We start from the raw sequence: 25,397 nt of genomic DNA on the forward strand, positions 1-25,397 counted from the left end.
ACGCTGCCTGGATGTGACCTCCTGGCCCAGCCCTGCCAGCAGCTCTGCTCTGCCCTGGGGCTGTGCAGATGTGGCTGCGGATCACCTGCCCTGCTCACAGCCCTGAGCCCAGGCTCCTCATGGCCTGCTCATCCCAACCCCTGGGAAAGGATTCCTGAAAGCTGGGCATCTCCCCCAGGCTCATCCCAACCCCTGGGAAAGGATTCCTGAAAGCTGGGCATCTCCCCCAGGCTCATCCCAACCCCTGGGAAAGGATTCCTGAAAGCTGGGCATCTCCCCCAGGCTCATCCCAACCCCTGGGAAAGGATTCCTGAAAGCTGGGCATCTCCCCCAGGCTCATCCCAACCCCTGGGAAAGGATTCCTGAAAGCTGGGCATCTCCCCCAGGCTCATCCCAACCCCTGGGAAAGGATTCCTGAAAGCTGGGCATCTTCCCCAGGCTCATCCCAACCCCTGGGAAAGGATTCCTGAAAGCTGGGCATCTCCCCCAGGCTCATCCCAACCCCTGGGAAAGGATTCCTGAAAGCTGGGCATCTCCCCCAGGCTCATCCCAACCCCTGGGAAAGGATTCCTGAAAGCTGGGCATCTCCCCCAGGCTCATCCCAACCCCTGGGAAAGGATTCCTGAAAGCTGGGCATCTCCCCCAGGCTCATCCCAGTCCCTGGGAAAGGATTCCTGAAAGCTGGGCATCTCCCCCAGGCTCATCCCAGTCCCTGGGAAAGGATTCCTGAAAGCTGGGCATCTCCCCCAGGCTCATCCCAGTCCCTGGGAAAGGATTCCTGAAAGCTGGGCATCTCCCCCAGGCTCATCCCAGTCCCTGGGAAAGGATTCCTGAAAGCTGGGTGTCTCCCCAAGGCTCCTGCAGCTGCTGCCTGGACAGAGCTGTTGCCTCCACCATCAGTTAATGGGGTGCAAGTTCTGTGGGGGTGGGAGTCTGTAAATCATCCAGAATTCCCTCACAACTGAAACACCCTCCAAGAATCACCCAGAACTCCTTCACAACTGAAATATCACCCCCAAATCGGGCCCTGAGTGACCTCCTGTGCTGGACACAGGGGTCAGGGGGGTTTGACCAGCTTGGAGCTTTGGGAACACGGCAGAGATCCTTCTGAATCCAGGCTGGATTTGGATGAGCCAGAGAATAAACCCAGCAGGAAAACCCAACAAAACCACTTGAACACCTCCGTGCCTTGCCCTCTGCCCGGGATGATGTCCCAGCCTCTGTGTGTGTGGGACATTCCCGGCTGGAAGCCCGTCCCTCCCGGCTGCCCCGCAGGTTTCTGCCCGCTGTGCCTCACCCTTGCCGTTGATTTTGATCTTCATGGGGATCTGCCGGGCCATGCTGAACAGGTTGCGCTGCAGCGCCTGCTGCACCAGCCGCTGCTCCTCCTCCGTCATCCGCGGCACCTTCTTCTCCGGGGGCTCTCCCGCCTCCAGCCTCTCCCTCAGCTGCTCCAGGGTGGCCGTCCTGGCCGCCACGGTGGCCTGCTGGCCGGCCAGGGTCACTGGCACGGCGATGCGGTTTGGCATGGGCACGGTCAGGGGCACCCCGTCGCCTGGGGAAGGAGGGGTCACTCAACACCAGCTCTGCAGCCAGTCCCAAGCCCCTGCTCCCACATCCCCGTGGATAACATGGAAAGCACCAGCACAGCTGTGCTGTTTGCCCGGCTGGGGCGGGAGGAGCTGACCTTTCCTGACGGCCGCGGCCGGCGACACCCGGGGGTTGCTGGTCCCGCTGCCCGGCGCCACGCCGATGATGGGGAAGCGGATTTTGGGGGGGGACAGCAGGGAAGGAGGCCCCTGCGTGGAGGGCGAGTAGCTGAACAGGGAGGAGCTGTAGCTGGGCCGCCGCCCCTCGCGCCGGTTGCCGTCGATGGCGGCCTGGAGCTCGGCCGGGGAGCTCAGCGACTTCTTCTCACACTCGTAGGCGTAGAGGTACTTCATGTACCTGGGGAGAGGGACAGGGCTCAGCGCTGCAGGGAACCACAGCCCACAGCAACGAGCACTGGGGCAGGCAGCCTCGTGCCGAGGCCCGCAGCACATCTGGGGGCTCTGGAGTTCAGGGGTCAAGCACAGCTCAGCCTGGACGTGCTCAGTGGTACACAATTACCTACTACTGCTGCCACGAGGGCAGGGAAGAGTCATCCAGAACTCCTTCACAAGTGAAGAACCCTCAAAGGATCATCCAGAATTCCCTCACAACTGAAATATCATCTGTAAATCATCCAGAATTCCCTCACAACTGAAATCTCCTCACAGAATCATCCAGAATTCCCTCACAACTGAATTATCCTCTATAAACCACCCAGAATTCCCTCACAATTGAATTATCCTCTATAAACCACCCAGAATTCCCTCATAACTGAAATACCATCTGTAAATCTCCCAGAATTCCCTCACAACTGAAATACCCTCACAGAATCATCTAGAATTCCCTCACAACTGAAATACCCTCACAGAATCATCCAGAATTCCCTCACAACTGAAATACCCTCACAGAATCATCCAGAATTCCCTCACAACTGAATTATCCTCTATAAACCACCCAGAATTCCCTCACAATTGAATTATCCTCTATAAACCACCCAGAATTCCCTCACAATTGAATTATCCTCTATAAACCACCCAGAATTCCCTCACAACTGAAATACCATCTGTAAATCTCCCAGAATTCCCTCACAACTGAAATATCCTCTATAAACCATCCAGAATTCCCTCACAACTGAAATACCCTCACAACTGAAATCTCCTCACAGAATCATCCAGAATTCCCTCACAACTGAAATACCCTCACAGAATCATCCAGAATTCCCTCACAACTGAAATACCCTCACAGAATCATCCAGAATTCCCTCACAACTGAATTATCCTCTATAAACCACCCAGAATTCCCTCACAATTGAATTATCCTCTATAAACCACCCAGAATTCCCTCACAACTGAAATACCCTCACAGAATCATCCAGAATTCCCTCACAACTGAATTATCCTCTATAAACCACCCAGAATTCCCTCACAATTGAATTATCCTCTATAAACCACCCAGAATTCCCTCATAACTGAAATACCATCTGTAAATCTCCCAGAATTCCCTCACAACTGAAATACCCTCACAGAATCATCTAGAATTCCCTCACAACTGAAATACCCTCACAGAATCATCCAGAATTCCCTCACAACTGAAATACCCTCACAGAATCATCCAGAATTCCCTCACAACTGAATTATCCTCTATAAACCACCCAGAATTCCCTCACAATTGAATTATCCTCTATAAACCACCCAGAATTCCCTCACAACTGAAATACCCTCACAGAATCATCCAGAATTCCCTCACAACTGAATTATCCTCTATAAACCACCCAGAATTCCCTCACAATTGAATTATCCTCTATAAACCACCCAGAATTCCCTCATAACTGAAATACCATCTGTAAATCTCCCAGAATTCCCTCACAACTGAAATATCCTCACAGAATCATCCAGAATTCCCTCACAACTGAAATATCCTCTATAAACCACCCAGAATTCCCTCATAACTGAAATATCCTCTATAAACCACCCAGAATTCCCTCACAACTGAAATAGCCTCTGTAAATCTCCCAGAATTCCCTCACAACTGAAATACCCTCACAGAATCATCTAGAATTCCCTCACAACTGAAATCTCCTCACAGAATCATCCAGAATTCCCTCACAACTGAAATACCCTCACAGAATCATCCAGAATTCCCTCACAACTGAATTATCCTCTATAAACCACCCAGAATTCCCTCACAACTGAAATACCATCTGTAAATCTCCCAGAATTCCCTCACAAGTGAAATATCCTCTATAAACCATCCAGAATTCCCTCACAACTGAAATACCCTCACAGAATCATCCAGAATTCCCTCACAACTGAAATACCCTCACAGAATCATCCAGAATTCCCTCACAACTGAATTATCCTCTATAAACCACCCAGAATTCCCTCACAATTGAATTATCCTCTATAAACCACCCAGAATTCCCTCACAACTGAAATACCCTCACAGAATCATTCAGAATTCCCTCACAACTGAAATACCCTCACAGAATCATCCAGAATTCCCTCACAACTGAATTATCCTCTATAAACCACCCAGAATTCCCTCACAATTGAATTACCCTCTATAAACCACCCAGAATTCCCTCACAACTGAAATACCATCTGTAAATCTCCCAGAATTCCCTCACAAGTGAAATATCCTCTATAAACCATCCAGAATTCCCTCACAACTGAAATACCCTCACAGAATCATCTAGAATTCCCTCACAACTGAAATACCCTCACAGAATCATCCAGAATTCCCTCACAACTGAAATACCCTCACAGAATCATCCAGAATTCCCTCACAACTGAATTATCCTCTATAAACCACCCAGAATTCCCTCACAATTGAATTATCCTCTATAAACCACCCAGAATTCCCTCATAACTGAAATACCATCTGTAAATCTCCCAGAATTCCCTCACAACTGAAATATCCTCACAGAATCATCCAGAATTCCCTCACAACTGAAATATCCTCTATAAACCACCCAGAATTCCCTCACAACTGAAATAGCCTCTGTAAATCTCCCAGAATTCCCTCACAACTGAAATACCCTCACAGAATCATCCAGAATTCCCTCACAACTGAAATACCCTCTGTAAATCTCCCAGAATTCCCTCACAACTGACAATCTGAAATCCTAAGAACCACGATCTCGGACCACAACACTTTAATCCAAGGAATTCTGAGGAATTACCCCTGTCCAAGGCATCTGTACTGAGCAGCACCAAGCCTTACCCCCTTGGAGGAGTTTTGGCCCACAGGTTTGCAGGAGACCCAGCCTGTGGGAACAGTGAGGAGCTTCCCTCTCTGGGGTTCTAAAATCTCCCCTAAAAACTGAGTCTCCACAGGAGCTGGGAGTGCATTCCCAGCCCTTCATTGCTAAGGCACAGCTTCACTCTGTTCAATTGTACAGGGATTTCACTTCCACCAGTCTTTTCCCTCTGCTTATTCCACTTTTTCTTCCCCAATCCTGCGCCGTAGGTCAGGAAACCAATCCTTACAGGAAGGAGGTGCTGAATTCCCGGTTCCCAGTGCTAGCAGACATTAAATCACCAGGAGGAGCCCCCTCCTCCCTGTGCCAAGAGCTCCTCTTGGGAGGGACAGACAGGGCCCTGAGGGGGCAGAACGGCCGGGGATGGAGGGAGGGGCAGGAGATGGGAATTCCATGCAGGAGATGGGAATTCCATGCAGGAGATGGGAATTCCAGGCCTTCCCAACTCACTGCGTGCGCAGGGTGAAGGCGGCGCTGGTGATGGAGGTGGGAAGGTTAAGGCCTTTGGTGATCTCCCTCCAGATCTTCTTGTTGATGATCTCCACCAGGCCGCCCTTCTCGGTCACCAGCTTGTAGAGCATGTAGAGATCCAGGATCTGCTTGGCCATGATGGGGATCCGGTTGATGGGAGTTCCTGCGGGGGAGAGAAGGAGCACGGAAAGGATGGAGTCAGGGATGGCAAGAGGCTGAGGGGACGGGCAGCTTGTGGGGGGGATCCATCTCTCTCCTAACAGGGAATTCAGGGAATTTTCAGCCTGGCTCGAGGCCTCTCCATGGATGAGTAAATGAGGCAGGGGAGAGCAGCCACAGGGCACGGTCTTTCCGTGGAAAACCCTTTCCTGTGGGCAAAGGGAATGACCAGACCAATAAAAACCTGCGGCTCCCGAAATAGAAAGAGGGGAAGTTGGGACTATTGAATCCGAGGCACAAAGGAATCAGTTTTATGAGCTCAGGGTTAAAACCCTTGGATAAAAATCCCAGCTGTGCTCGGGGAGGAGCTGAGCAGCTCCTGGAGGTTCAGCTTTCCCAGGATGTGCTGTGCTGTTTGCCTGGGAACAGCAGAACCGAGGGAATCGGCACCAGAGAACACCTCTCCCCCATGGAGACACAATTCCATCTTCCCTCACACTTGGAACAACCTGGAGAGGTAAATAAAGGCTGCTCCTTCCCCTGCTCACACAGAGCTTCCAGCCTCCCACTCCTTTTCCCTGAACGTGCTCCCAAACACTTCCCTGATGAGGCCACGGCAGCTCTGAGCATCCCAAACCCAGGTCCTGCTCCATCCTTCCCACTCAGTTTTGCTGTATTTCAGGTTAACACAGAGGAAAATCTGATTTTTAACCCGTCAGTGTCCCTTTGGCAGCTCCTGAAAGTGCTAAAGCCCAGACTAACGAGATTTAGGCACGGAGAGGAAGAAGGAATAAAGAAAAGCTGATGTGGCAGAGCTTTTATTTGGCCTGGGAAAACTCTGTCCTGGATCAAAGGGCCGCCCAGCCCAGGGCAGCATCCTGTCCCTACAATGGGCAGCCCGACCCTGGCAGGAAGGCTTGGGAAGGGGGGCAGGGACAATTGTGGAATCCCCAGTCCCCAGGGGAGGCCGGTGCCACTGCTGGCAGCCCTGGATCCCCCCGGTGCCCCGCACGGAGCCGTTTATGGCCCTTATAAACGGGCTCATTCCGTGCACTGAAAGGAGCCCGGCCCTGCAGCTGTCCTCATTACCCATCCACGGGGGATTTTTTTCCCTGCCTTTTCTTTGGGAAGCCTGTTAGGCATTAGCTCGTGCTGCCAGCTCCCACAGGTTAACGAGATGCTGGATAAAACAGCCCATTTTGTGCAGCTTTAAAGGGCTGAAAACCCCGCCGACTCAAAGCATCCAGGAGCAGCTTGATCAGGTTTCCATCCATTTACATCAATCCCATCCTCTTCTCCCGTCCAAGCAGCCCTTCCCTGCCCACGGAGCGGCGATCCCACAACCTGCAGCACGTCCCCTTCCTGACCTCAGGGGTGCAGATCCCTGAAATCCCTGATTTCAGGAGCACACAGGGAATTCCAAACCCTCCAAACCCCCTGTGGCTCCTTCCCAAAAATCCTGGGTTTGCTCTGTTTTTTCCCGAGCCTCCATTTTGTGTCGGGGTGTCGTGGTGGCCCGGGAGCAGGGTGACAGCAGCACGGGATCCACGGGAATCAGGCAATGATCAAGTTACTGGCCCCGAGCTGTCACTCATCAGCTGAGCCAGGCAGCTGCAGGGAAAACAGGGAAGTATTTCCTTCCAAAGCCTCCAGGAAGAGCCAGGGCTGGGGTTTACACCCCAAAACGCCCCTTCTTTCAGTAATTAACCAGAGCAGCAAAGCCTTCGCTCGGCTGGAGGGGGATGAAGCCCCTCTCCCCCCATTCAGAGCCCCCCGAGTTTCCCCAATCCAATGGAGGGAACAGCATTAACTTGCCCAGCAGGGACTTTCATCCCGATGGAGAGTGAAAGGGAAGGCCCACGGAAAAGGCTCAGCTGCTCACACAGAATTATTGACAAATACCTGCCCCTTCGTGTCCCACATTTCACCCTTCTCCAGACTGCCCCAGCTGAGGAAATGCACAGGTCATTAATCCAGGTTCACCTGCATCAGCGGGGAACAGAGGCTGAACGCTTCCTGGGAGCTGCTCCCAGCTGGAGCAGGAACAGTGACAAACCCTGACCTCCCCGAGGCACCTCGGCAGCCCTCGGACACCTTCCCTCGCTCAGCTTTGCTTTCAAACAGGGCCGAAGTGCCCTGAAATTTCATTTATAAACTCAGTTAAACAGGGATTTATAGAGAAACACACACTTAGAAACTCAGCTGAACAGGGATTTATAGAGAAACACACACTTACAAACTAAGCTAAGTATGTTTAGACTGAGAATATAAATTTATCCACTGAGATAAAACCTCGAGTTTGGTTTTGCCACCCTCCACACACATAAAATTTCTTTGTACAGCTGAGAAACTCTACAGCAGGGACAGGATTGCTCCCATCCTACTGGAATAATTCCATTTTCCATGCTTCCCTACAGCACTGCCCCAAGTACCACCCCATGGGTCCAGCAGAGAGCGAGTCGGGGTTCGGACCCGGCGAATTCCCGGTGTTTTCCAGAGGGATCGGTGCCCTCTCCTCCCCCAGCCCTGCCTTTATTGGAAGCCCCCAGCGCCCCGACAGGAAGGGCTGAAAGCCGAGAAGCCTGGGCCCAGCGGATCCTGTCCCTGTCAGGGGCCATGATGGATTACTGTCATCTGGCAGCACCACGATTAATGATCCCGGGGTCAGGGGGCAGAATTCCAGAGGGAAAGGTCAGCAGCCGGGGGCACAGCGCAGGACTTGTTGCCTTTTGATGGCAAACTCATTTTACTGTACTTCCAACCTCCTGCCCTGAGCCCTGCCCGGCTCCGAGAGGGAGAGGAAGATCCTCTTCTCCCAGCTTCCCTGGAAAACAACTTCTGCTCCCTTCTAGCAGAGCCCCAGCTCCGTAACTGGGCTCATGCCAGCCAAACGAGGGGCACAGGGAGGCCGTTCCCACCGGGCAAGGGGAGATGCAGAGCTGATAAACACGGAAGGGGAAAGCAGAGCCACCCCACGGCCCACGGGCTCCTGGCTTGCTGAGGAGAAATGCAGCCACAACCTGGATTTCTGGAATTAAGGCTTTCCCTGGAGGAAGGCTGACTGGAGCCATAAACATCCCCGGCCTTGGAGGGAATTCCTCCCCTTCCAAAGCCTCCTCTGTTCCAGGCAGACGGATCGGGAGCCTCGGGGGCTTCTCCGGAGCGGCCTCAGTGTCCCCTCTGCTCGGAGAATCTGCTGGATTTGCAGCCTCCCAGAGCTCCTGAGGGGGCTGAGGAGGGTGTGAGCCCCAGGAAAGCCTGGAATGGCTGGGTTTACCCAGGAAGCAGCTCCTGGAGAAGAGGGTCGGCTCTGCTCGGCCTCGCTGAGGGATTCACTTTGGCCCATCCTCTTCCTCCCCATCCAACACCACCCCAGGGCGTTGTTTTCCTCTTCTCCAGCCTCCCTTAGCAGAATTTCGGAGCCAGACCTCCACCTGGAGGTGCAGACTGAGGACAGCTGCCCCAAAGGCGGGTTTTAACCAAACTCCAGGCAGTTTTAGGGGTTTGCTTTCCCTGCCAGACTCCCTGCCCAAGGCCGCTCTCCCCACACAGGGATTTCCCCACCACCCAGCGGCCTAAGCCACGACTTGTCCTGCACAAAGGGCCCTTAATCACACCCAGCCCCTGCAGCTCTGCTTTCCCAACCACCTCCCACTTTCCCTCTCCGATGTCCTCGCAGGAGTGTCCATTTTACAGCAAGGAACAAAGGAGGTGAGAATCCCAAGCGTTTAAATGGCATTTAAATGGCAACGAAATGTGCTCTGGAGTGAAAAACAGGCACGGAAAAAGACATTTTGGAAGCTGCGACATGTACCAGGTAAATAAAAAGCTGCTCTTCCCACTCTAAATATGCTCAGAGGAGAAACTGTATCAGGCAGCCAAAAGGAACAGGTTTTCCCCAGGAAACTGGGAAAGTCCACAGGGATTTAAAGTAATATCGAGCCAAATCTTGAGGAGAACAGAACTCCGTGTTTCTCTGAAGGGAGGCACAGTAATTCCGTGGGGTGTGTGATCTCGCAGCTAAACAGAGGGAAAATTCACTCCACAGCAGCAAATCAACTTGGCCCCCGCGCTGCCTCAGCTCCTCGTTTGCCCAAATCCCTCCCCAAGGCCAAATCCTGGCTGCTTCAGGGCTTCAGCCCGAGTTTCATGGGGTTTGGCTCTCCAGAGCCGGGATGAAGAGCCCCTCTCTGCTCCCTCAGTGCCACAGCTGATGCGGCCTGTCCAGGCAGGGCATTCCCACCTCCCAAACGGGGATGTCAGCACCCGATCCGGGAGCCTGCAGCCCACGAGAGCCCATCCAGGGGGTGATCCATCAGCCTCGGGGGGACAGGAGGCCACCTCTTATCTGCTGCCCTTCAAAGGGGCTGCCCTTAGCAGATTGCAGGGCCTGACGGGCACCAGTGCCTGGCCACGGCCCCTGATCCTGCCCTGGATCCCACGGGGAGCTGCAATCCCTGATCCCATGGGGAGCTGCAATCCCTGATCCTGCCCTGGATCCCACGGGGAGCTGCAATCCCTGATCCTGCCCTGGATCCCATGGGGAGCTGCAATCCCTGATCCCACGGGGAGCTGCAATCCCTGATCCTGCCCTGGATCCCATGGGGAGCTGCAATCCCTGATCCCACAGGGAGCTGCAATCCCTGATCCCACGGGGAGCTGCAATCCCTGATCCCACGGGGAGCTGCAATCCCTGGATCCCACAGAGAGCTGCAATCCCTGATCCTGCCCTGGATCCCACGGGGAGCTGCAAATCCCTGATCCCATAGGGAGCTGCAATCCCTGATCCCATAGGGAGCTGCAATCCCTGATCCCATGGGGAGCTGCAATCCCTGATCCCATAGGGAGCTGCAATCCCTGATCCCATGGGGAGCTGCAATCCCTGATCCTGCCCTGGATCCCACGGGGAGCTGCAATCCCTGATCCCATGGGGAGCTGCAATCCCTGATCCTGCCCTGGATCCCATGGGGAGCTGCAATCCCTGATCCCACGGGGAGCTGCAATCCCTGATCCCACAGGGAGCTGCAATCCCTGATCCCATGGAGAGCTGCAATCCCTGATCCCATGGGGAGCTGCAATCCCTGATCCCATGGAGAGCTGCTTTCCCAGCCCAGCTGGGCCCAATCCATTCCCCGGCTCCGATCCCTCCGGCAGATGTGGAACCCCTGCCTGCAGCTTTTCCATAGGCGTGGCCTCAGGAAAACAGGGATATGCTGCCCTTTTCCAGGCAGGGAGAGGCAGAAACAGCCCTGGAGAGCTGCAGGCTCGTCCCTCAGCGCTGAGCCACCTCTGCTGCAGCTCGCTGCCACCTGACAAACGACAGAAAGGACCCGGGAAGAGCAGGATTCCAGGCTCAACATCCCACTTTGGGAAACAACGGCACCGTTTAACACCTCGGCCTGCGGGGGAAGGGAGAACAAAGCCCCTCTGAGCCCATCACTCAGCTCTGAGCACCCGGACCTGGACCCGGATCCTCGGGGGCAGCTGGAATCACCCGAACCAGCCACACAAAGGTGGATGCAGAGCAACACCATCCCATAATTCCCAGGGAATTCCTGGTAATTCGGGCCAACCCCGTTTCCAGGCAAACATCTGAGCTGCTCCAACACCCTTCACCCCGACTAAACCCAAACCAAAGCTCCTCTAAGCCAGGACCAGGCAAACTCCTCGCTCTGTTTTCCCATTAATTACTTCCAGTGTGATTGTCCTTGGAGCTACAGCAATATTCCCTCTAACCCACCATTTCCAGCTGCTTAAAGGGATGATTCATTATCTGATTTTAACGTTTCCTTTCCCAGGAAAGGTATTTTTTTTTCTATCTTTCCAAAGGGGAGGTCCCAGGCTCTTTCCAAATTAGAGAAAAAAATTCTCCTGTCTGCCTGTGAGGAATGTTTTGTTTTATTAAAAAAAAGGGGGAGAAAGTTTGGGTTTTATGGGAAGGAGCTGCTGAAAACTTCTTCTAAATAATTGGAATTTGCAGGTAAACTCCCCCAAAATACCAGCTGATGGATCTGGTGGAGGCTTTTTGGTCACCTGGGCGCTTCAGGTGGATGAGCCAGGCATTCCCTGGAGGAGATTTTGGGATGCTGCAGCCCCAGAGGAGCTGGATTCACACTGGCTGGAGATCCCAAGCGCCCGGCTTTGCCCCTGTTCCCATCCCACCACCACTTCCAGGGGTGCAGGTACAGGGAATGGTGGATTCCCTGCTCTGAAAGGCTCCAGCAGAAAGCAGGAATGCAAACCAGGACAGCAGCTCCCTCGAGAAATTAAGGAAAAAACCATTCCTGGCTCTTTGGGACCATGCAGGAGACACCTCTGCAGTGCTCCAGGGGGGGTTTTCCATGCAGAGCTGCTCAGGGCAGCGCTGGCTGCAGCACAGGGACCGGGGCAAAGGAGGGGATTTATGGCCACTGATGTCCCACTGGAGAACACTGCTTAATCCAGAGGCGGGATCGGCAGAGCTGAGCCATCCCAGAGGTTTTGTGAGGGTTTCCCGAAGGCATGGGCACAACAGCTTCCCTGGGAAGGCGCCTTTCCCGGCACAGCCCCGAGCTCTGCCCCACTGGGATGCCTGGCATGGATCCTCCCAGGCACGGGGCAATCCCACCGCTCCAAAGGGGAAGATGCTGAGGACATGAGGTTGCCCATCTGTCGGCATTCCAACTGTTTGAGCCATGGAAAAGATGTGGGGACACGAGGTTACCCCAGTGATTGGGATGGAGGCACTCAGGGCACTCATTGCCTGCAGTGTCCCCAGAAACAGGGGGAACAAATCCAGGGAATCCTCAGTCTGTGCTCTTGGAAACGCCCCAAACCCCAAAACTGCCCACAAAGGAGCTCCTCGTGCAGTGGGGACACACCAGCCTGGCCTGGAAGGGACAATGGGGACACACCAGCCTGGCCTGGCAGAGGGACAGTGGGGACACACCAGCCTGGCCTGGCAGAGGGACAGTGGGGACACACCAGCCTGGCCTGGAAGGGACAATGGGGACACACCAGCCTGGCTTGGGAGGGACAATGGGGACACACCAGCCTGGCCCGGAAGGGACAGTGGGGACACACCAGCCTGGCCTGGCAGAGGGACAATGGGGACACACCAGCCTGGCCTGGCAGAGGGACAGTGGGGACACACCAGCCTGGCCTGGCAGGAGACAATAGGGACACACCAGCCTGGCTTGGGAGGGACAATGGGGACACACCAGCCTGGCCTGGCAGAGGGACAATGGGGACACACCAGCCTGGCCTGGGAGGGACAATGGGGACACACCAGCCTGGCCTGGCAGAGGGACAGTGGGGACACACCAGCCTGGCCTGGGAGGGACAATGGGGACACACCAGCCTGGCCTGGCAGAGGGCAACAGGGACACGTGTCCTGCTCTGCTCCAGCCCATGTGCCCCTCCCTCTCCCCAGCACATCCCAGGAACAAAACCCCACAAAGGCCGGCTCCAGGCTCCCTCTCCGTCCCCTTCCCTCGTTCTCGCTGCTCCAGGGCCGTTTTATCGCCGGCAGCTGTGGCTGTGGGGACGGCCCCGCTGTGCCGGGACCTGCACATTTGATCTGCATTAGGGCCGTTTCATGGCTGCCCCGTTCCCAGGGGCATTCCCGAAGCAGCACAGCCAGCCCAGCCTTTTCATCCCTGCAGCTCCTGTGAAATCTCCCATTTATCTCTCCCGCCGGGCTGGGCTCAGCTCCTGATCCGTGCCCCAGCTCCTCCTGGACGACAGCGAATCCCTGTTTTTACAGCGGGGCTGTTTTATGGGCAGAGCTGCTCTGCAGCCCCTCAGACACGAGGTGCAAATTGAGCAGCTCTTCACACGTCCTGGCTAAAAACCACTTTGCTCTCAGGAGCAAGGAGCTGGGTTTGGGGGTTCTTTGGGAACAAGGCAGCTCTTCAGCCTTGGACTGGAGCATGGGGGTGAGAAGTGAAACCTGAATCCTTATCGTTATGCCAGGATGGCTCCCAAAACAGCCACAGGGGGATGTCCACCCGCTCCCTGCCACCCAAAACCCTGGGAAGAGCAGGAACGGGAAAAATGGGCACAGAGCTGCTAAAAAAATTCCATGCCAGGTGAAAAGATTCCCTTTTGGATTAAGGACGGAGGAGAAACCACTTCCCCCAGTTTAACACACACTGCCCAGTTTTCCCGTCAAGCTGAAGAAACCGGGCTCCCTGAATTCCGTAAATCCAAACACTCCCGGCCCCTCTCAGCTCCTCTCCCCCACGGATGCTCAGCTCCTCCCTTTCATTGCCACAGCCTTCCAGCAGGCAGGAAAAAAAGGGAGTCTCCAGCAAACAAGAGGCCAGCTGATTAAAAGCTGCGCTCCTCCAGCTGGTGACCGGCTCAGGGCCGGCCCTGGGAGCGCGTTCACGATCAATAATTAACAGGGAAGAGGAAGGAGACACTGGAGCACGGAGCAGATTTCTCTGCAGGCGGCTGGAGGTGTCCGTGGCTGCCCATCCCACCCCGCAGCTCGTGCTGCTGGCAGCCCCCACAGGGGAGCTCCAAGGTGAGGGTCTGCAAGGGAATGGATTCATCCTGCTCTGCCTCACTCGTGGAGTTCACACAAATGCCACTCACCCCTCTTCTGCATGAAGATGAAGAGGTCGTCCAGGAATTCCTTCCGCTCGGGATCGCTGTCCAGTTCATAGAGCTGCAGGGGAAACAAACCAAGATGAGGGCAGAAATCCACAGGGAGACAGAAAATAGAGGGACATTGGCTTCTTCCGGGGGGTGTGTGCACTGCAAGGGTGAAAGGAAAGCACAGGGAGAGGGGGAACAAGGAGAGGCTCCTGAGGAACTCGGTGGCCACGGCTGTGACAGGGACAGCTTGAGGACCCTCGTTGAGCCCCTCGGGAACTCATCCAGGCACAAAGCCTGGCATCCCAAAGGGAACAGGATTCCCAGAGTCCCTCAGGCTGGAAAAGATCTGCAGGATGATCAAAGCCAACCTTCACCTCAGTTAAGGGGCCAGAGCAGGGGTTGAAGCCACCTGGAAGCAAAGGGACAGAAAGGATGGAGGTGAGCTGGGGAGGACGAGGACACAGCCAGAAGGGAGGTGACAGCGGTTTGGGACACATCAGTGGCACCTTTGTGGCACCAGGGAGGTCAAACTTCTCGGCAGCTTCTCCTGCACTCCCAGCTCCCACCCTCAGGGATTGTCACCTAAGTGCCAAAGCCCTGGCGGGAGGAGATGAAAGGACAGAGCTTCCCTGTGTGCCTGGCAGTGCCTCCAAAGAAACCAAAAGCCCTCAGAAACACCAGAAACCAGCCCAGAGTCAGTTTGCTGAAGGAATAATTTTTACCAGAAGGCTTGAAACCCCCAAATAATTCAACTCGAGTTCCCCAGGCAGTGCTTCCCAAAAGAGAAGGGCTGTGTGTGAGCGTTATCCCTGGGTTCTTCAGAGGGGACGGGCACAAGTGTCACCCCACAGTCACTGCTGGGCCAGCAAAACCCAATTTGCACCTCTCAGGAGTCCTGTGGGGCCAGGAAGGGACAGGCTGGAGCCAGGCTCTCCCTGGGACCCAGGGGGACACCCAACGAGACAGTGCTGGAGGTGAGGAATTGAATTCCTTCTCCTGGAACGATCCTGCGCCGCTCCACGGGAATTGTTTTTTGCTGGTTGTAGCCCCTCTTGTGGAGCAGCTCAACAGCAAAGAATCCTTGGGAAATCTGCATTTCGGCCTCTCTGTGGGCACTGCAACCACTTGGTCCAAAAAAGAGGGGTTTTGGGGCTGAATTCCTGCGAAGCTCTGGGAAGAGCGGAGCTGCCTTCAGTTTAAACGGAATTCCTCCGGCTGCTGTGACACGTTCAAATCCACGAGCACAGCATTCCAGAGGGAAAATGTTCTTCTCCCAGCTGGAGAAAGCCTGGACAGAAGTTTTTCAATGCCCGAAGTCTGGCTGTTAATTCTTAGTTCAAATTATATCCCAGTGCAAGGCAACAAACCAGCCCCACAAACTCCTACAGTTTTCCCACAAATTCCCTACAGTGAGGGCTCTGTGGTCACCCTCTGCCACGGATCAGGGGGATCAGGATTCCCCAGATCCCCCCTTCCCCAGGTCCCCATGACCAGACCGACCTTGGCAAAGTCTCGGGAGATTTCCCTTCCCCGGCATCCGTCGCCTTCGTCGCTCCAGGTCACACTGCCGTTCTGGGGAGGGAAAAACAGGAAAGGATGGAAAGGATTCCCAAGGAAAAGCTGTGGGGACAGTTCCAGAAGGTTTGGAAACGTGCATTTTTAGGCACAAACACACAGAAAAGCAGCTGCTGGCTCGGCCCAAGGTGACAAGAAAGGTGTCTGGGGTGGGGGGGGCATTTCTGCTTTTGTCACAACGCAGTTCCCTGGGATCTCTCACACAAAATGGGAATTTTTCACCTCCCATTCCACCTGCCAGCCACATTCCCTCCCCTCCCGAAGGGAAGGATGCCAATTCCTCCGTGGCTCTGCTGGAATGAGGTCCAGCACCTCAGAGGGGGTGCTGCTTCTTTTGCTCCCTGTGCCCACCTTTTTTCCAAGGGCACATCCCAGAGCCCCCGTGAAAGGCGTCACCCTTCCTTCCCACACACCTGGAAGAGCCCTGCCGTGCTCCCCACACTTCCCTACAAAATCAGGAGCAGAAGGAGGGCAATAATCCCTCTGGAAAGCTGCTTGCCAGCCTAGGGACCCTGACTCCCAGGTGGATGTGGATTTTCCCCAGAGAAATGGAAAGCTCGGCTTTGCTGGATTAAGGTTCATTAAAAGGATTAGTCTGGTTAGGCCCTATTCCACTTGGGAAATTGGCATCCTGGAATGGTCACCAAGGGCTGGGAACCAGCAGCTCCAGCTGTAGGGAAGGCCAGGATGATCCTGAAATAAATCCAAGCATCCTGAAAACACCAACTCCACGAAAATCCCAGTCCAGCTTGTGCTGGAAAAAGGAAGGAAAAGGCAAATCCACCCTGCCAAACTCACGGAGAGGAAAGGTCCCAGCACCCCCAAAAGCACCTCCTGGGAATTCTGGAGGTGCTCCAGTAGCCGAAATCCCAGAGGCACACACTGAATGAGGAAGATGAGCAGCCCTGGCCAGGGCCGGGCGCGCCGCTCCCGAGGCCGGGAATGAGCTCCCTAACGCCTGCTGGTTGGGTTTGAGGCAGTAATTCCTGCTGGAAAGGCAATTACCCAGCGAGTGCCACCAAGGGAGAGACATTTAACGGGGGATTATGGCCACTTGTGGTAGGTCAGCTGCTTGCTGCAGCACATCAATCCCCAGCCCTTCCCAGGCAGGGATCCCAGGCCGGGGTTGCTCACAGGAGGATCCATCCCGCTGTCCTTTCTCCCCGAGCCTCTCTCTCTCTAGCAGAGATTAAACCCAAACAGGTTTTTGGCTGATTATGGAAGCATCCAGCTGCTCCTAAAGCCCCCACAGACCGGTCACTGGGACCAAACCTAGGGAACAGTCGGAATGAGACTCAGGAAGGAACAGGAGGCAGCGGGGATTTCTCATCCTGGACTTTCCACACTCCAAGGCTCAGGGATTTGGGAAGGTTCAGCTTTCTGACCCTTTCCTTTGGCTGCTCCCTGCCCAAGTTGGCACTTGGATATAAATCCAGAGGGCAGAGCTTGCTTCCCTGTGGTCGTGCTGAGAGCTTATTCCACTACATTTGAGGGCAGGGATGAGAAAGAAGAGGGGTGAAAGGAGACAATTCTCTCCTGCCAGTGGGTTTGAACTTGGGAGAATTCCCAGGAACAGAACTTTTAAAGGGCTTAAAGACTCCTGAAAAGTTAAACAGAACACATTTGGCTTGTTCTCCATGAAGAAAAAGAGTGATTAGAAAAAATGGCAGAGGGCAAGCAGAATAAATCCATCCCGCTTCCCACAGCTCCTCCCTGGGATCTCCCCCACACCTCCTGGGAAAAGGAGCTTACGGGGAGCTGAGGCCACCAGGCTTTGGCCATATGTCCACCAAAGCAGCAGGGATGGCCCTCACCTGGCGTGACACCGAGTGTCCCAAGCTGAGGGGCTCTGGGCAGCTTCAGGCCCCCTCCTGCTGCGGCTGCGAGGGTTTATCCCACTTCCAGGGGTAAGGAGAGGGCTCCTCGCCCAGCCCAGGGCAGGTGTGGGGTGCAGGGATGGAGCAGGAGCTGGTTTGGGGGGCAGAGCAGGGAATGCCAGCCCAGCAGCAGGGAATCGAGCTGCATTTATCCATGGAACAGGCCCTCTCCCAGGCCCTGAATATCGGCAGCGATGCCAGCAGAGACTCCAGCACTCCACAGAGGTGCTCCAGGTGCAGCACAAACGCCCTTGTGCCCAGCCAGAGAGCTGGGCAGGAGCTTGGGATCCAGCTTCCCTGCCATTCCCGCTCGGAAAACCAAGTTCCTCCTCTGCAGGAATGGCAGGAGAAATCAATATATCCCACAGGGAATTACAGACCTTCGGAGAAGCCAGGCAGGAGTGGCAGGAAGGAGCAAACCCTGCTCAGGGAGGCCGGGAATTCCCTGCCCCGAGTCCTGCCAGTCCCTGCTGCCTCTGCATCCAGGGAAGTTGCTGGTGCGGGACAAGCGGCCCTCGGGATTTCTCTGCCCTCTCGCGGGAAAAGGTGCTGGAAGCGGCTCTGGATGTGCCCAAAGCTTGGATGCAGAGGCTGGGAGGGAAGGCTGAGGGGCTGGGAAAGGTTGCCCAGCTTGCCAGGCTGCTGGCAGAGTCTGGAGCCCTCCCTGTGGCACGGACACCTTGGACACCTCGGAGCCACCGGAGCCCCCCCGGCCAACCCCCCCCAGGAAGCTTCAGCAGCAATTATATCCAGCCCTATTTTGGGATTACTCCCTAACCACCTGGAATATCTGATTAGAGGGAAGCTCAGATGTCCAGAGCAATTTTGGTTTCCAATCCCAGGCCGGAGTTAACCCTGAGCTGCCGAGCAGATGGAGCAGGAGACGACAAACACTTCCCGTTCCCTGCAGGACAAACACCTCCCAGACAAGGGGAATTAAAACCTTCTGCCACGAAACCCAGACTCCTTCTGCACCTCCTCACTTCGGACAGAGGCTTCAGGCCAGGAATCTGCGGGAATACCCACCTGAAGGTCCAAGGAAACCCCTCCCCTGCCCCGTGGGTTGAATCAATGAAAAGGGACAGGGGCAGCAATTTCAGGATTATCAGGGAATCCACAGAAATTCCTTTTGTGGGCAGAGTTAAGCCTTAGGAAGTGAAACAGATGCTCTCAGAAAGAAAACTGTTGTAGTACAAACCCTGATAAGATCAGGGCTGCTGCCCCGAGCTGCAAGTTCTCAGGCACCGAGAGCCAAGGGGTAATTACTGCCCACACCAGCTCCCCTGGAATGGGAATCAACCCTTCCCAGCCTTCCTAATAACAGAGCTCAATTCAACAGCCCCCAGCTTCAAAGGCAGCCCTTGAAAACATTTTAGTGATTTCAGGAATGGCAGGGAGGATGGGGAAGGGAAGGGAAGGAAAGGGCTGCAGTTTAACCGATTAATTACCTTTTTTTATTAAGTTCCTTTCATGTGTTCCCATGACCAAACAGGAACCTGCTTCCTCATCCTTGAGGAAAAGCTGGGCTCTCTGAATGCCTCCTGCTCCCAAAGACTCAGAGGAATTCACCCAGACCTGAGTGCCAAGATCTGTGTGGGGTGGGAAGAGGGATTCTCGGTGCCAGCCCGGAGTCATCGATTTATCCCCGAGTGAGAAGAACACAAGTGCAAGGAAACAACACATTCCAGCTCCTTCCAGCTCCTGCCTCCAGCCTGAACTCCTGGGAACTGGCACTGAAGGAGACAAGCTGCCACTATTGCTATAAATAAGTGTGGCACCTGAAGAAATCCTAAAGGGAGCCAGGATATAAACGAGATCCTTTTCCTGCCTCCGGATCCAGCCCAGCCACTACCTCTAACTCACCTATGGAATCCTGGGGGTGAAGAGCTGGGGGCAATCCCCTGAACCTAAACCAGGGGTTTCAGGAGAAGCAGCAAGTGGTTTGGATGAAGAATTCAAGCAGAAGAAAAACCAGGTCTTTACTGTCAGCTGGGGACGAGGAATCTCCTCCCACCGCAGCACCAAAGGGAAAATACCCAGTGACACACAAAAGGACCGAAAAATCCAACCCTGAATCAGGCCCTGAAACAACCACGGGGCAAAAAGCCCCGTGTGAGATGCCCCTTTTCCTGCCGGGGACCTTCCCCCTCCTGGATTAAGGGGTCTCTCCTGAGCAATCCCGAGGCACATACCTCAGGTTATGGAATCCCAGCCGCTCGTTCCGGGGGCCTGCAGCAAAGGCACAGCAATTATTTTAAGCTGACTTATCTTAATAAACAGCGTGACCTCTGTGAAGGTTTAGGTCAGGGTTTTTCGGCAGTGCCTGCTTGGTTTCTGGGAAGCTGCCCCGAGACGTCCCCAAAAACGGGGGCACAAAGCGTTCCCGGTGCGCGGTGCTTCCCGGACGCTCGGAAAAGGGCATCCAGCAGCAGCTGAGGCCTGGAAATCTGGGATTTATCCTCACATTCCCCAGGGAACCGCTGGTGCTGCTGCTGCACCAGCCTCAGCGGGACGGGGGAAGCGGCACCGAGCTGCGCCCCTGCTTTTCCCAGGGAACAGCGGCATTCCCAGGGAACGGGAGCACCCATGGGATGAGGGCCCAGCGCCCCCCCACCCACCCAACCCCACCTCTGACAGCCCTGGAGTCAAAGCCTCCCTTTTCCCCAAAGACAGGCAGCGCCTAGCCCCCTTTTCCAGGAGCTGGGATGGATTTCAGGGCATTCCAGAGGCTTGGAGGAGCAAACAGAGCAACCCCCCAGCAATTCCTTCTCCTGGCCAAGCCCCTCCGCTCCCTGAGCTGCCAGGATTCCCTGTGCCCTGAGCTGAGCCAGCTCTTTTGCCTGCACCCTTGTCCTACAATGACTTCCTTGCCTGTTTGGGGTGGGGCTGAAGCGGCTTTGTTTTCCTGATGGCTCCCAAATTTCTGCCACCTCCGTGTCCCAGGCAATCCCAGCCTCCCACTCCCAAGGGACATTTTCCCCCAAGGCTTCCAGAGGAGAAATGAAGTGACTTCCCCCCCCCCCCCAGTTCCACAAGCACCGGGCGTTCTGCATGCTAGGAATACTCCTGGAGCAGGGCGCAGGACTGCCACAAGAAGCTAAAAAGACGAATTCAGGAATAATTTTGGGAGCAAACTGGAGAACGCACGCACTTCTCCATTTTATCCCGGGTTTTCTGCCTGTTAAAGACAGGGAGGAAAGGACACAGCTCATCCCTTCGAAATATGCCTTGGAATTAACAATTCCAGAGAATTAAGTGGCCAGCCCACAGCTCCCCACACAATCCTCCCCCTTTCCTGCCACGCCAGGGCCCCCTGCTTTATTCCCCACGTATCCCAGTGCTCCCCAGCTCTGAACTGGGAATCAGCAGTGCCACTTGGATCCAAAGCCACTCCACCTGCACCGGCTGTGCCAGGGGACAACGCTTTGGGACGACGAGGGGACGTGCCCTTTTCCTGCCACCTTTTCCCAGAGCTGCCACAGCCCAGCTCTGCTCTTCCTTTATAACCCACTCCTGAACTCGGTGTCCATGGGTTCCTCCGATTCCCGCTCTTCCCTGCCTCCCCAGCAGATGAACACAGCAGCAAGAGTGGTTTTGTTTCTGTTTTTCCTGGAGCTTTGGGCATTCTGGGCTCCCAGGTGAACGTGGCCTGAACCAGGCTAAGCTGTGCCCCCCCAGAACACTCCATCAGCGCAGGAACGGGCCACAGCACACCACGCCAGCTGTGGAATGATGCTTTATCCCGCTTTTTCCCCCTCTTCCACACGAGCCAAGCCCAGCTCTGGCTGCTTTCATGGCCTTGCCAGAATGACCAGTGAGATCAGGAGCAAGAAGCGCCAGCTGGGCGAGGAACAAAACCAGCCCCGGCCTAAGCCGAGCTTATTTGGCTTTTTAAAGAAAGTGATCCCTTAAGACTCAAGCCCTGCCTCCTTTTCCCCACCCAGAGCCCTGAAAGAGGAAGTTTTCACCACTCCCATCCAGTAAATTCTGAGGCAATGGCCCCTGACCGACAAACCCACCTCATTTCCCTGCAGGAGGCTTGAGCAATTCCCTCTCCTCCACCCAGCCCCTCTGGTGAAGCAAACACAGAGGAAAAAACCAGCAGCAAGTGCTTCCCCTGGGTGTTTTACAGCCCCAGCAGCCTAAGTGCCGTTCCCTGAGGAGCTCCTGCCACGTGCACGGGTGTGGGAACACCCACCTGCTCTGCAGGAACAGCTGGGGAGGAGCAGAGCCCTGGAATATACCGAAATACTCGCTCACCACAAAGGAAGTCATTCCATGATCCCCTGGCACTTAGCTGCAAGGAGTACTAATGCTGCAGGCAAACGTGGAATTAACCTCCTACGAGGCAGCAGCGAGCTGCCTCCTTCCTTCCCTCCATCCCTCCTTCCTTCCCACACGTGGAATATAAAGTGGCTCTGACTCTCAGGATCAGGGCACATCTCCCTGCCCGTCCAGAAATTCAGAATTCCAGAGGTCTGACGAGAAATAGCTCGGGTGAGACGTTAGCAGGGAAGTGTCTGCACCTAAAATGACAACACCACCAGGCTCTTCCCTTGGGAAGCCCCACAGATCCCTCCCCACAAAGGCTCTCCCAGAGCAGGGGCTCCTCTACGGCAGCCGGAAATCCACAAAGCCAAGTTCTGGTGGAGTCTCTTTAGAAAAGAGAGCCCACCAGGGAAGCCTGGCCTCCCAAGGCACTTCCAAGGCCTTGCCAGGCTAAAACCTCCTCAGGCTGGCTGGAAATGGTGGTTTTTGGGAGCAGGGAATGCTGGCACTGACCTGTTTGAGCTGCTCGTCCAGGCGCCAGCCGGGGCGCGCCGCCGGGGACCCGGAATGCTTGGCAGAGTCTTTGCCCTGCTCCTCCTTGCCCTGCTGGGCCCCCCGCGGGTGCCCCACAGCTGGCACGGGGCTGGAGGTAGAGGCCACTCTTTGGTTGGGGTGGGCAACTTTGGGAGCTCGGAAATACTTGAGGGCAGAGCAGCTTTCCTTGCCGGCCACGTCCGCGCCGTCCTCCAGCTCGGCGCCGTCTTCTTCATCCTCCTCCTCCTCGTCCTCCTCCTCCTCGTCCTCGTCCTCCTCCTCGTCCTCCTCGGAGTTCCTGCTGCTCTGGTCGAAGGGCCGGGCGGCTGCGGCCGCAGGGGCGGCTCTGGCCAGGGGGACAGCGGGCGACGTCCCCGGGGCGCGTCCGGCCGGGCCGGCGCGGGGCTGCGGAGGGAAGGGCGGCGGGAAGGGCACCTGCGGCTCCCGGCGCTCCCGGGAATCCATGGGCACCGCCGGCTGCTGCTGCTGCTGCTGCTGCTGCTTCTGCAGCTGCTCCACCACCGCTTCCAGCTTCATCCCGCCGTGCGCATGGCTGGGAGCCCCGGCGGGATCCGGCAGCGAGCGGGGCCCGGCCGCGGGAGACGCGCGGGATCTGCCGGGGAGACAAACGGGTGTGCGTGTGAACACGGAGCGCTTTCATCTTTTCCCCAGGAAGGGGACAAACAGAGTGCAAAGCCAGGGCTCTTTCCTGTGCAGGAGACCGTGAAACAATCAGCTCCATGTTTAACAGCCTCGGGCTCCAACTTCCATTCAATTTTCAGACTGTTTAATTGTATTTTCGAGCCGGGCACATTTGCTGCTCTGCTCTGCCCCAAAGACACCATCCCGAATGCCTTTGTCCAGGCACAAGCCTTCCACGCTTCCTAAATCATTACTGTGGAAAGGTCAGGCTTAGGATTTGGTGCTCCTGGAGTACTGCCTTAAAAGGAGACAGCCAGGATGAGCTTGACCATATTTATATAAAAGCCAGGCAGGGATTTGTCACACAGGGCTATCCCTAAATTCTTCTGTGCTCTCACTCCATGGCTAAATCCTTGCCACTTTATACATTAAAAGTAAATGTATTTAGGCATTCTTTTTCCCAAGGAGATGGAGATGGGAGCACAGCAAAGCCCGCTGAGCACCGAGCTGCTCCAGCCTCGGGATCCCGGAGTTTCCAGCGCATCTGAAGCCCCATCCGTGTCCTCCCTTCCATTTTCCCAGCCTGAGGAGCCCGGGAGCTTTCCCAGCTCTCCATTTTGACCTGCTGAGCCAGCACTTGAGCAAAGACCAACAGAACAGCCCCCGGCTGGAAGCAGAGCTCGGGATAAACCCTGGGAAGACGACGGCGCCGTTAATCCCCGGCCGCTAAAATCACCGCGCGTAGTTTGGACTTTGTGTCCCCCACTGGCCCTGCTGACAAAGATTGTCCTCCTCGGGGGGAAGAGATGATCAAACACATCCCACTTGCTGCCCCTTCAGGGTTGGTGGCTATCAAAATACGGCCAGCTTGGGGAAACAAAGGAAAATCCAACCCCAGACAAGCCCTGAGCTCCTGCCACCTCCCGCCGCCCCGTCTACAGCCAGCACGGGGCTACACACTTGGGAAAAAAGGGATTATTTTGCTAAAAAGCGGTTCAAAACGGGCGGGATTCTGCTCTAAAACAACCGATAACCTACCAGGCAGCAGGTTTCCAAGCGAAAGACAACTTCCAGGGTCCCCAGAGCATCCCTAGCTGCTCACACAGCGCGTCCCGGATGAAGCGCTCCATGCCAAACCCATTTTTCCCTCCCTCTCTCTTCCCTAAATAACAGGGAACATTTTCCCCCGGGCAAACCCTTCCCTAAAGGAGCAGCCCAGCCCCGAAAAGCAGAGTTTACCTGCGGGGCAGCACCACCGGCGAGTGCCACCGCACGGAGGGGATTAGCGGGGTGCATGTCAGCAGCAACATCCCGCCCTCCCCGGCAGCTGGGAAAGAGCCCGGGACTCCTCGGGAAGGCACAACCAGCTCACAAAGCATCGAACCCCCCCCAGTTTGGGTGTTGCGGCACCGCGGCGTCACCTGTCCCCGCCCGGGGGACGCTCCGGGGGCACAGGGGAACAGCTCGGGGAGCCGGCGGCTGATAAATGAGCCGGGAGCAGCAGAGCAAACACGGCTCAGGTGCGGCAGCAGCGCCCAGGAATGCGGCAGCCGCGCTCGCTGCGGCTCGGGCACGGAGCCGGGGCAGGGCAGGGGCTGCCCGGGCAGAGCGGGACTGGGGGCGGCTCACAGCGGTGAGCCCGCAGCCCGTCCTGAGGCCAAACGGAGGCGAGCTGCTCCCGCTAAACCGCGCCGGCAGGGAGAGTCCGAGCTGACAACTGGAACGGGAATGAGCCCGCGGGATGCCGCAGGTTTCCCGAGCCGCCCCACGCAGCCCTCGGCGCGGATGCTCGCTCGCTCCTGGTGGCCCTGCCCCGCTTTTGGCGTCCGTGCCTCGCCTCTGGCGTCCGTGCCTCGCCTCTGGCGTCTCTGCCCCGCTTTTGCGCCTGTGCCCCCACGCAGGCAGGGCAGGCACCGAGCTCGCCCGGCCCCTGCGAGAGCCCTTTCCGTGCACGGCCCCGCCGTGCCCGCCCCTGAGGAGCCCTTTCACCCCGCGGCGCCCCGGGTGCCAGCAGCGCTCGGGAAGAGCTTTTCCCAGCGGGAACCACCTGGAAGAGTTCAAGCCGGAGCCGAGCAGCACCGAGGGCTGCGGGGGCCAGCAATAATTCATTAACGACCCGCTCCCCCTCCGTTTTACCGGGGACCCCGCCTCAAGGGGAATGACCGAGGGGCTCCGACCCTCCCCTCAGGCGGAAATACCGAGGGCGCGACCCCCAACCCGCCCCCCCTCAGAACCGCTCCGGGCCCACCGCCCGGGTCCCCGCCGTTACCTCCCGTGGCGGGTCCCGCCGGTCCGTGCGCGGCCGCCTCAGCTCCTCCTTCCTTCCCTCCTTCCTTTCCCTTCCTCCTTCCCTTCCTTCCCCCCTCCCGCCCCTTCCTCGCCCGGCCGGAAGCGGCGGAAGCGCCCGCGCCGCTTCCGGGAACGGCGGGGCCCGGAAG

At 56.2% G+C, this 25,397-nt stretch overlaps 1 protein-coding gene across 1 annotated transcript in view; it reads right to left on the reverse strand.

The window, feature by feature from the left end:
* Positions 1-25,309, reverse strand: part of ARID3B (AT-rich interaction domain 3B) — a 30,897-nt gene extending 5,588 nt beyond the window's left edge. Inside the window, exons 1-7 of the mRNA XM_069025222.1 lie at positions 25,229-25,309; positions 22,297-22,930; positions 15,563-15,634; positions 14,060-14,132; positions 5,300-5,483; positions 1,688-1,947; positions 1,298-1,555 (exon numbers count right to left, since the gene is read on the reverse strand). Coding sequence (XP_068881323.1) covers positions 1,298-1,555; positions 1,688-1,947; positions 5,300-5,483; positions 14,060-14,132; positions 15,563-15,634; positions 22,297-22,854 — 1,405 coding nt within the window. The 5' untranslated portion in view covers positions 22,855-22,930; positions 25,229-25,309. The remainder of the gene's footprint in view (positions 1-1,297; positions 1,556-1,687; positions 1,948-5,299; positions 5,484-14,059; positions 14,133-15,562; positions 15,635-22,296; positions 22,931-25,228) is intronic.
* Positions 25,310-25,397: the final 88 nt, after the last annotated feature.

The sequence above is a fragment of the Aphelocoma coerulescens genome, chromosome 10 (genome assembly GCF_041296385.1).
Source record: "Aphelocoma coerulescens isolate FSJ_1873_10779 chromosome 10, UR_Acoe_1.0, whole genome shotgun sequence".
NCBI lineage: Eukaryota > Metazoa > Chordata > Aves > Passeriformes > Corvidae > Aphelocoma > Aphelocoma coerulescens.